This window comes from Prunus persica, chromosome G5, assembly GCF_000346465.2.
Source record: "Prunus persica cultivar Lovell chromosome G5, Prunus_persica_NCBIv2, whole genome shotgun sequence".
NCBI classification, from domain to species: Eukaryota; Viridiplantae; Streptophyta; class Magnoliopsida; order Rosales; family Rosaceae; genus Prunus; species Prunus persica.
In genome coordinates this window covers 10,642,952-10,654,847 of record NC_034013.1, presented here as the reverse complement: position 1 = coordinate 10,654,847, position 11,896 = coordinate 10,642,952, and the positions used below count along the sequence as shown (strand labels likewise).

Below are 11,896 nucleotides of genomic sequence, written 5' to 3'. Positions count from 1 at the left end.
CGAAAAAGTAAAATCGTGGCCTATGAACAATGGAAGCTCCTATAAAGGAAATCGACTATTTTAAGGTAGCGGTATTGTGACCATTACTATAAAGCATGAATAATTGTGCCTTTTTGCATTAAAGAGCACGAATAATTGTGCCTTTTTGCATTGAAGAGCACAAATAACAATTGTGCTCAAAACCAAATATTTTAGTGGTGCCTCTGTTTTTTTTTTTTTTTCTTTCAACAAAAACAATCATGATTTTCTATTTCATGCATCCGAATGGACGATGAGGGAGTTGCATGATGTTGAATGAGAAACTTCAATTTGTATGAAAAGATAATATTCATGGGTTGGGTGGCCCTAACTAGAATTTCAAAATGAGCTACAATTAAGATATACTTGCAAAATTTAAGATATATCTTAATCTCTGCTAATTGTTGTTAATTAGCAGTATTATACAGAAATTTGGTTTGTGTTTCCACAGTGAAATTTGCTTCAAAAGTTTCAAGGACTACCAGTGATTCACTATCTTAATGATGGATGATTTAATTTGTTACATATGTTTATGATAGTTGATTATCCATCAATTAAGATAACAGAACAGCCCATGCCAGTCTTCTAATCAAAATTCCCTTCTTACATCCAAATATATACAAAATGTGATCCAAACAACCTAGTTTATTACATATTTGCTTCATCAGCCACAACACTACCCAATTTACTAGAACTTGAGCCCTTCAAGCATGCACACAACAGAATCAAAAGGCTACTTATCAATCATTCGATCCTTATTCCCCGAACCTCCAGGCTTTCCAGCTCCTTGGGCCTCTTGTAGTTCTTCAGTAGCAGAGAGCAGCAAACAACACTGACAGAAGAAGCTGCCATTGCAGCTCCAGCTATCCATGGTGGTAAACGATATCCCGTAGATGGAAAAAGGGCCCCTGCAGCTATTGGAATGCCAAGAACATTATAACCCAAAGCCCAGATGTAGTTCAAGCGAATACGAGAGAAGGTTTTCCTGGAAAGGTCAATGGCGGTTATCACATCCTCCAAATTGCTCTTCATGAGAACAATGTCAGCTGCCTCAATTGCAATGTCTGTTCCTGCCCCAATTGCCATTCCTACATCTGCTGCCACAAGTGCTGGTGAGTCATTGATCCCATCTCCCACCATCGCCACGGTGTCGCCTGAAGCCTGTGGACAAGAAAATTGAAATGAAATAAACAAACTCAGGACTTAGAGTTAGGCTCTATGACTAGTTAAGGTGTTAGCATGAACATGGTAGAGTTAGATGTCTAAAGGATGTCGTGGAGCAAAACTCAAAATAGTTGGAGCAAGTCAAGAACTTCCTCTTGTAAGTTGTAACAATTTAATTAAATGTACCTGCAATTCCTTCACTTTCTCTGCTTTCTGTTCGGGTTTGGCTTCTGCTATAACGGTTTCAATTCCAACTTCCTTGGCAATAGAATTTGCAGTTCCCCAATTGTCACCTGTCACCATTATGCTTCTCACTTTCATAGCCTTGAGTATGGAAATAACTTCTTGAGCACCGGGTTTCAGTGGATCAGATATGGCCAGAACTCCAGTCACTTCTCCATCTATGGATATTAAAATCCCAGTTTGAGCTAGTCCTTCAGCTTCTGCAAGTATCTCTTCTGCATCAACCGGAATTGCAATGTTGTGATCCACCATCAAGCTTTTGTTCCCAACAATTATTTCCTTGTTTTGAACAATGGCCTTCACCCCACGGCCAGTAATGGAGACAAAGTCGCGCGCTTCTGGCCACGAAGGATTCTCTTCCTCTTCTCTGAACTTTTTGGCATACTCAACGATGGCCTTGGCCAAAGGGTGCTCACTGTTCACCTGATATGTATGAATCATTCAGAACAACAATGTTTTAAATGAATGTTGATAATAATGAACATATAAAGAATTCTTCATGAATTTTTTAAAACATGAAAAATAGGTGTTTCACATGTTAAAGCCTACCTCAGCCGCAGCAACAAGTTCATAGAATTCCCTAAGCACCATATTTTTCAGGAGTCTTGTGTTAACAACCACTGGCTTCCCAATTGTGAGAGTCCCTGTCTTGTCGAACACAATGCAGTTCACCTACAACACCAAAGGGTAAGATTATCTGAGAGAAAAATTGTTGAAACTGTTGCAGAACAAAATGAAACTAGGCTATGTGTAGACCTCCTTTCTCAGTCTCTATCTTATTGGAAATGCAACATCAAAATGGCTGAAGATGCATAATAAACACTCTTGTTGCCCCAATGCAGCAAACTTCCATATTTGCATCTCATAGTATCAAATTGCAAGAAGGATTTTGATTTCTAACCTTATGTGCACTTTCTAATGCTTGTCCTCCTTTGATCAATACACCTTGGGATGCACCTACTCCAGTTCCAACCATGACTGCAGTCGGAGTAGCTAGGCCTAAAGCACAAGGGCATGCTATAACCATGACAGAGATTCCAAACTGGAGAGCAAGCTGGAAGCTATCCATGGAAGACGGTATCCAAGATTCTGGGTAGCCATGGAATTTTCCAGCCAAAAACCACGAAAGCCAGGTCAAGAATGAAAGCATGATCACCTGCAAATTAAAAACCACTTCTTAAAAAGACCCTCCAATATCCCTTCAATTAAACCAAACAAAACAAAACCATAAAGAAACTGTAAGCAATTATATTATAACACTTACCAGTGGCACAAAGTATTTGGAAATGCGGTCGGCAAACTTCTGCACAGGAGCTTTGGCCATCTGAGCTGACTCAACAAGCCGCACAATTTGGGAAAGAGAACTTTCTGATCCAACCCTTGTTGCCCTGATATGCAACACACCATTCGCATTCAAAGTACCTCCAATGACTGTATCACCCTTTATTTTTGCCACCGGCCTTGCTTCTCCCGTTATCATACTCTCATTCACATGGCTTTGCCCCCAAGTCACATAACCATCCGAAGCTACTTTTGCCCCAGGAATAATTTTAATGACATCGTTCTTTTGTATCAACCTACTATCAATTTCTTCTTCATTTATGACATTTCCTTCTCCATCTAGTGTTAACAAAGTTGCTGTTTCTGGTGCCAAGTCCATCAGTTTGGCAATGGCGTCAGATGTCTTCCCCTTAGCTAACACCTCTAGGTACTTCCCTAAGAGAATGAATGAAATAAGCATGGCACTAGTCTCAAAGAAATCAGTACCCTTAAAATTTGGAGAGGTAGCAGCTCTCAGCACAGAGTAGACTGAATAAAAATAGGCTGCATTTGTTCCCAAGGCGATTAACACGTCCATATTAGCCGAACCATGGCGCAATGATTTGTATGCCCCAGTATAGAACCTCCGGCCTATGATGAATTGCACTGGAGTGGACAGGATCCACCTCAAAAGTGCCCCAATTTCGAGCATATTCACGATTTTGGTTTCTAGGCCATGCTTAATTCCAGGAATGTACATGAAGACCATGGAGGTTAAAAACACTGGAATAGTAAAAACCAAACTCCACAGGAAGAATCTATAATACTGCTTAATTTCCTCCTTTCTATGAGTATCTCTTCCTGCTCCACCTCCAGGGAAAATATTTGCCTTGAAACGCCTGGAACCAGTTGTTTCAATCACATTGATGAAATTTCTTGGCCCTGTCATATCTGATTTGTAAGAAAGAGAGATTTTCTTGATTTCAGAATCAAATTCTATAGCTTGCACACCAGGGAGTGCTTGAAGAGACTGTTCAAGTATTCTCATTGAATGATCAGTCCGTACGCCATCAACCTTAAGCTCTATCCTGCTCATGTCTTCCCCTGTAGTGAGAAGTATGCCTTCAAATCCGGTGTCTTCAATGGTTGTTAGCAAATGATCGTAGCTCACAATCTTAGGATCATAGTGAACATCTGCTTCTTCAGTTGCTAGTGCAACTTGAGCTTTTTGTACACCATGAACTGCCTGCAAAGCTGATTCAACAGTGGTGGAGCAAGAAGTGCAAGTCATTCCCTTTATCCGAATTCTGCATACCAAAGTGGACCTCTCATTTCCCTCGTCATTAATCAGTGTGGCTTGAAACCCAACATCTTCAATCTTCTCGCGAATCGTCTCCTCCTATAAGATGTGAGGCAACAGCTATAAATAAAAGGCCACGTACCATGCATAATCTTCTGCATAAACATAATCCAACTTCCCCTGCTAAAATCTTGTTAAAAAAATGACTCTACACAAGTGATAACTGGCTGAACTAATTAAAGTGTCTCCAAGATCACCTTCTATTCAAAAACTTGATCAAATATAGTATGAGAAATGAAAACACATAGAAGCTACTGTTTGTACTAAAGTAAATCAAGTTTATCCTTTTGTAGCCATTACTGATGGATACATATAGAAAATTGTTTTCTCATAATCGCAACATCCTCCGCCATTCTGTTCAGCTTTATCCGGGAACAAATTCTGTGACATTTTATATGGCTAAACAAATTAAAATTATACTCCATAACAAGCTAATTGTTTCTTTTAAAAGGTTAATTTGTTGTTAATAGAAGAACAAAATGGAAGTTTAGCGTGAGAGAAAAACGTTTGTAATAAGACAAAGTCTTTCTCATAGGTGCCAAAGACACAACAGCAGTTTCTGACTCAGGGTGCAAATCAGTTCTGTATTAGCTAAAAATGGTCTGCTCAGCTCAAATGTTTGAGCCGGCTGGTGAAACTGTTGTGAGGAGGAGTCATGTATGCTATCAATTTGATTTGGTTAACATATATACGTATTTGACACAGCTTATATTTTAATAAGTTTGTTTTTCAGGTTTTACTTGGTGCGGAAGGGAAGTCTTCTTTTTTTATATTAAGGAAACATGAGCTTTGGAAAACTCTACAAATATCCTAATTCAAAGATTATAGGACAATGATTAAGACTCATTGTCAGTGGAGGCCGTGAATTGAGAGGTTGTTAGAGTAAAGCAAGATGCTCTAATACTATATGTTTGTTTATTGGTACTCACTTGACCAAACTAACAATTCGTTTTAAGGTTTTAATTATATCAGAAAGAGAATTAAATGAACACTTGAAAACCACCTCAATAGCTTAAATCTAAGCACAACATAAACGCAGAAATGATAAACACAATATATGAACTCTTTATTGCTAACAGATTATTATAAGCATAACAAGTTACAAACTGTTTTGTACCAACTCCTTATTGGATTAATTTCGCAAGGGCTCTCGTAAGTAGTTAAGAACAGTTAATTATGTGTTTGAATTTTCCCTCCTCTTATTTAGGAAAATGATGGATTAAATCCATCTCGATTTTGATCTCATATCCATGGACATAGAAAATCTTGTTAAAACAACTGAATTTTCTCCAGAGATTGACTTAAAAACCCCCAACTTTGCATCAACCCACTTCTAAAATTAACAGGAAAATTTGTGTGTGTGAACATGGCAGAAGCAATTTGTGTACAATTGGGAAAGCTAAACCGCAAGAACCGTGTGGTAGGTGAACTAAATCACATGTAAGACAGGCCATTCCAAAGACACATCACGTAAATCATGGACAACACTAAGTAGATCCCACCCAAAAAAAAAAAAAACAAATCAAAGTTGAATTAAATTCCCATATGTGACATCATCAAACAAAAACAAAAACAAAATGAAAGAGTAGTAAAGTAACTCACGTTAACGTAATTGGGATAGAACATGACTTGCGCCCGGTTGTTCAAGACGTCGACGACGGCCTCCCGAATCCCTGGGAGCCTCTTGACGGCCTTCTCGACCGATCCCGCACAGGCTGAGCACGTCATGCCGATGACGGAGAACACGGCCTTGGCCTCAACCTCCGCCATCAAGCTGGTCTCCTCTACCGCCACGCCCTTCGGATACTTGGGCATGGACGGATAGTGAGGCCGGGGCGACAGATCGCCCCGGCTCTCACTGCGTATGCATAGAGCCAAGAACTTGGTAGCCATGAACGTAAAGGTGGTCGGTTTTTCTGATCGAGCTTCTTGTCTCTGAAAGAATAAAAATGATGTAAAAGTTTAAAATTTGGAGGGCAAATGTATCAGCCAAGTTTGGGACGTTGGAAGAGAATATTTTGAATACAATGAGTATTTAATGGTGGGGGAGGTTGCGTTGCGGTACTGGTGGGTCCTCCCACCAAAACTTAAGTTCAACGCTATCAATATGATGTTTTGCAACTGTATATATATATAATAATCGTAGGAGGAGAATCAAAAGTTGATTTCCACCCCCAAAATAAATGAGGCGGATGAACAGGATCAGATCTTAGCTACATGCTTACATCAGAGGTAAACTTTTAGGAATTTTCCATTTTCCTTTTAACTTTGAGGAGGAGATAAGCGGAAATTAAACTTTTGTCGTAGATAAGTCCTAAATTTTGTGCACCGACATTAGTGCATATGAAACGATAAAAAAATTAGGTAGTGCCTATCCCTTGGCAATTACCAAGTGTCCAACTTTTCTTTCTTATAATACGCGAATTAATAACATGATATAATTACATTACATTTGTATTTTATTTTATTTTAAAAAAAAGGTTCGTTTTGAATTGCTTCTTTAGAAAATACTTCTGCTTATAAACGTTTTTAATAAAAGTGTTTTATTATTAAAATCTTGAATTTTGAAAAAAAATTCAAGTGCTTTCTGAAAAAGCACATATATAGAGCATGTGCTTTTCTAAAAAGAGTTTCTAAACTTTTTTGCCAAACACTTTTTAATTATCAGAAATCGCTTTTAGCCTTTCCAAAAAGCACTCCAAAACAGACCCTAAATGTATTCGTAGAATCATATAATTTTTTAAAATATTTCTCCACTATGATAAGTATTCGTTGAATCACAAGATCTTTTACTCTTTTTTTTTTCTTTTCAAAAGGTAACAAATTCATGTCTGTCCCTTTCTTCCCCTTTTTTGTTGTCTAAAAGGGCAAAGATGTTTGGTAAAGGTTTTTACTATAGAAGGTTGAGTTCCAGGTCATCACCTAAATTTAATATTGTAGTAAACACTCAAAGTTGGAAAATGAACAGAAAATTCACAAACTAAGGCCCGTTTGATAACTATTTTAATTTTTAGTTTTCGGTTTTGATGTTAGAGTATAGAGGAAAAAGAGGGAGAATGAGAGTAAAGATGAACTTGAGAGGGAAGTTGGGAGGGAGATGGGAGAGATGAGTAACAAAAGTGAAAACTAAAACTTAAAACTAAATTTACTTGAAATTGTTTTCACTTTCAAGGTTTTGTTTTCACTTTTATTACTTCTCCCTCCCACTCTCCCTTCACAGTATCTCTCTCAATCTCATCCTCACTCTTACTCTCATTTTCTCATATACTCTAGCACATAAAATGAAAACTAAAAACTAAAATTGAAATGATTCTCAAACAAGCTCTAAGAAAACTTAATATCAATGTTGTGTATATTCATTCTAATCTCTTGGCACTCAAAATGGATCTTTGCATAATGAAAACAAGAGTAGTAATTAATGGCCTGAATGGAATAATACTAATAGTACTTGGAAAAGAAAGAAAGAAAGGAAGAAAAAAATGAATCATTAGAAAAACTTGCTTTTTTGAATATATGTGACCAATTATTTGGGAGAAACAAAGCCATAATTAAATAAGAAAATCAAGGATTAGAGCTACATGAAGTGTTTTAGAGAGAGAGAGAGAGAGAGAGAGAGAGGACCTTTACTTGAAAGATATGGTTTACTGGCAAGCAACCTCTGCAAGCTATTGATGAGTAGCAAGTAGTCAAGTATCCCTCGATATATAGACATATAACGGTGTGACATATGCAACAATAGCTGCAGTGATCGATAACTTAATACATTTTAAAAAAATCTTTTAGAAACCCCAAAAATAAATACAGACACGACAATGCTTAACGTTATTAAATACTCTTTGTATCGTGTTGGTTGTAAAATTGTATTCCAATTCTGCAAACTGTAATTAGTTAAATACGACTGGTTTTACTATTTAACAAATATGTGTATCGATCACGACTGACTCTTACATTATAATGTTAAACAATTTCAAATAGATCACCTAACTTTTAGAGTCTAGAGAATACTTCTATTTTCAATGTTAAAAGAGTTTCAAATTCAAATGTTTATTTCAATTTATTATAAAAAAAGAAAACAGCTTTACATAGAGAGGTGATTTGTACCACCTCTATTAAGATACAAATAGTATTATTATTACTTTATTATGTTCGAGAAGAATAAAAAATAATCGGTATGAATTAGTTTATTATCCTAAACATTTTAATAATAGTATTAGTTCCAAAGGGGGCTTACGCATGCGCTTTGCTTTACATTTAGAGGCCTTATAATAATATTGTTGACCTTAATTAGATGTTGAATCCTCATTATATAAATGACCTAGTGGAGTGGAGCACGTCTATTTTTATTGTTTAAACGAATCTATTAGTATTACTTTGATTTTATCTTCGATGTTGATCCGGCAATTTGTTAGATTTGACAAATAAGATTCTCATGAATTTGGTATCTTTGGCAAATAAGATCCTCAGTAATTTGGGATCTTTTGGCAAATGGGATCCTATTTGTTGGACGTTTATGCTACATGTTTTGTTGCATCTAAATTCAATCCCTTCCCTATACACAACACATTTTGGATGACGTGAAATATGTGTGACCGTTGGGCTTTTACACGTGGGCTAACTCGCTCTGATACCATGAAAGAAGTTGAGGTTCCACTCCAAAACCAATTGGCAATAGGGGGAGTAGCCCAACTCCTTATAAGCCCTTGCTAAGTTTCTCAACTTTCCAATGTGAGACTCTTTACCTTCACATTCTCACACTAGATCTTACAATTATGCCAAAATGTTACAGATCAGGGTGCAAGATATATGAGCGTAATATAATATTAGATTCTCCTTGTTGCAGCCGACCTTAGATTCACAGCAACTAAAATAGTTGGAAAAGGCAAGTTATTAGAGTCGAGCTTTAATTTGTTGCAGCCGCCCTTAGATGCACTAGTGCACGTAAAAAAACTGAGCTGGGAAAAGGCATGGAAATATGACTATGAATCTATGATTAACGTATATAGCTCCAAGGAATACCTAATTAACATAAACAATTATAGATAATTAAGGAGATATGGAATTTGTGTTTACTACATGTCGAAGGAATATTTTGGAGAGTGCGACCACATATAACCATTTGATTTTAACTGCGACCACATATGATCGCATCTGTGATTGTGATTTATATTATAAACGTGAGTTAGGGCAGTTGGTCAAGACAATGTGCCTTCCATCTATTTTGGAGTGCAGCAACATATCATTTTTAACTGCAGCCATATGTGATTTCATCTGATCTATACTAGAGAGAATAATCTAAAGAGCCTACAAGCTGCTCAAGGCACCCAAAGCTGCACCTCTGCGGGCACTCAAGACACCCAAAGTATAAGCACAAGGACAAATTTTAGCAAAAGCGCTTATGAACATAAGCAATTCTTACATAAACAGTTTCAAACGGACTCTAAATAGAGATGATTGGTAAGCTGAAACTCAAGCATAATCGTATTTCCCAAGTTCGACCAAAACTCGAGCTTTAATTAAACTCGCATCACATGTGAGTGATAAAATGATAACTACGCCCATTTGAAAATAAGTGATGTTATGCAATAGCCAATAGATAGCAACTTGTTATAAATAAGGCTTTTAGTTCAAGTACTTAATTTTTAATTATATTTATATATGCACTCAAAGTTCTATGTTGGATTCATCTTTGTCAATTTCTATTGTTATTTTAAAAATAGTTGGTCCTGTGTGCTGAAATGTATATAACTGAGACTAGTTTGTCCAGACCAAGCTTAGGGGCCATTTTCTTTGGTGGAGAAAGGTCTTACTATTATAATATCATATATATGCAGACCGATGACTAGAGATGGAGCATGCAAGCGTAGTCAAACTCGATACAGCTAGCTTAGAATTAACCGTACGTTTGGAAAGAAGTCCAAAACCATTTTGTTTGCAACTAATTTTAAAAATCAAACATATAAGACTTTCTAACAAATAAATAAAACCAGATACCATCGACCTAAGACTTATTTATAAAAACAAATTTAAGATTGTTAGGTTTGTACTTTCAAAGAAAAACTTGGGTGGTGGTAGATGATGAATGAATTTGGACAAGAATGAATCCTCGTACATCTTTCCACAGCCTTTTTATATGCGGGAAAAAGGAAATCACTTTCAAATCCTATTATTTTTAGCCCAACAAGACAAAAAAAGTCAGTCGCAAGAAGGGTTAAATATTAACTATTTGGGATCCTTTCCTTGCTTTGCTTAAAGGGCATCATGCAACGAAAAACATGGACAATGTAATGAGACAAATGACTGATAAGAAAAGAGCTGACCAAGGTTTTATTTTATAGAATCCCATCACAAGGGAGAACCTTCTTAATCCAAGATTAACATTGACATTAGCATTAATTTATCAATTGGTATTATCAAACTCTAATGGCATTCCAGTGCTGCCATCATATGCAATGAGTCACTTGTGATTTGTCGTCGCATTATATTTCCTTACATATTTGCTTAATTACTAGTCCGTCAAATGTGGAAAAATCGTTCAATTGTGAACTGTTTCAAGAGACTTGTAACTTAAGTGATTGAAATTAATCCATAACGAAATTCTCAATCAGCATTATACTCAACAAAGTCCCATTATATCAATATTGTCAATATTGTTCCACTATTTTGATGGTGAACGGTTTATGATAATCTTGATATGAGATAAATAATATTCTCTCGATGCTAATCATATTATCGATTTGCTATAGTGATAGTGCTATTTGAAAACTTTACTACATTAATAGGAGAGTAAACTTTGAGCTTTCATATATAAGAGAGTCCAAAGTTTGCAAATATGCAATTGAATTCCGACAAAGATCATGTCACCTTCTTTCATTTGACTCATGTTACAAGATGTTCTCTCAAACTCTTCTTTAATCTTCTATAAATTTGAATTAGGGCATGGAAAGACCAATGGAACAGGTGTTCTCTAAATCTTTTTGTTTAAGAATTTGCTTTTAGAGAAGTTAATATCGCTATTGCTACACGTTTGCAGACGTGAACTGAGCTTTCCTTCAAATAAAATCTAGAATGTTTTTTTAAAGGAAAAAAAAAACCTAGAATTTTAGTTGATCATATGAGTGTCTTTCCCATTTGAACAGTATTTTCTTAATACAAATTAAATTGTTCTACATTCTGTTTAAGTGAAGTTAAATTAGTAAGATTTCAATATTTGGAGAGGGAAAAAATGAGAGGAGAAAAAACGGGGGGAAGAAGAACTTTGGCTGTTGTTTTGTGTCTCATGAAAGGAAAGGGAAGAGGGTAAGAAATTGGTCGGGGCCATAACAGCAAGTTTGTTATGATCCTACTAAATTTTGAAACCCAGCCCTACCTTTTCCAAAACTACTAGTTCTTTTTTATTTACTTAAAGAAACTACTAGTTCTACTTACAGTTCAGTATCAAATATGGATCCAACGGGCATAAGTGGGCCATGGCAGTAAGTACGTCCATTTGATGCATCTAATCTGCTAGCGTACCTAAGTTCGAGTACCCCTCCCCATAAATTTTAGTTTAGACACTATCGATTGTATAAATACAGTCCCGATCTCTTGGACCACAGGAGTCCAAGAAATTGTGGTCACCCACCGTTGGATGTAAATTCAATGGTTCACTCAATCTTGAACTCCTTTTAAGAAACTTTTTTGAACCATTAGATTAATAACCAACGGTGAGTGACCACAATCTCTTAGACTCCTGTGGTCCAAGAGATCAGGACTGAATATATATATATATATGCATCCAACCGGCTAGTGTTGGATTCCAAATTTAAAAGCTTAACCTATTAGCGGTTTTCTTCATTGCAAACTCCTTATCAC

General features: G+C 36.4%; 1 protein-coding gene across 1 annotated transcript; it reads right to left on the bottom strand.

Annotated features, from left to right (window-relative positions):
• Nucleotides 461-6,070, bottom strand: LOC18775830 (probable copper-transporting ATPase HMA5). The gene is made up of 6 exons (XM_007210844.2): nt 5,648-6,070; nt 2,690-4,084; nt 2,327-2,581; nt 1,975-2,097; nt 1,369-1,848; nt 461-1,179 (listed from the first exon to the last, which is right to left on the bottom strand). Exons 1-6 carry the CDS (start codon nt 5,936-5,938, stop codon nt 763-765), a joined length of 2,961 nt encoding a protein of 986 aa, XP_007210906.1. The 5' UTR covers nt 5,939-6,070; the 3' UTR covers nt 461-762.

What these genes read in the sequence shown, in the direction of transcription:
- LOC18775830 (XM_007210844.2), bottom strand. Translation starts at nt 5,938, where the DNA reads ATGGCTACCAAGTTCTTGGCTCTATGCATACGCAGTGAGAGCCGGGGC. An exon ending in TCTATCCCAATTACGTTAAC is followed by an intron (nt 4,085 to 5,647) that starts GTGAGTTACTTT and finishes CACATCTTATAG; the next exon opens with GAGGAGACGATTCGCGAGAA. An exon ending in CCAAATACTTTGTGCCACTG is followed by an intron (nt 2,582 to 2,689) that starts GTAAGTGTTATA and finishes TTTAATTTGCAG; the next exon opens with GTGATCATGCTTTCATTCTT.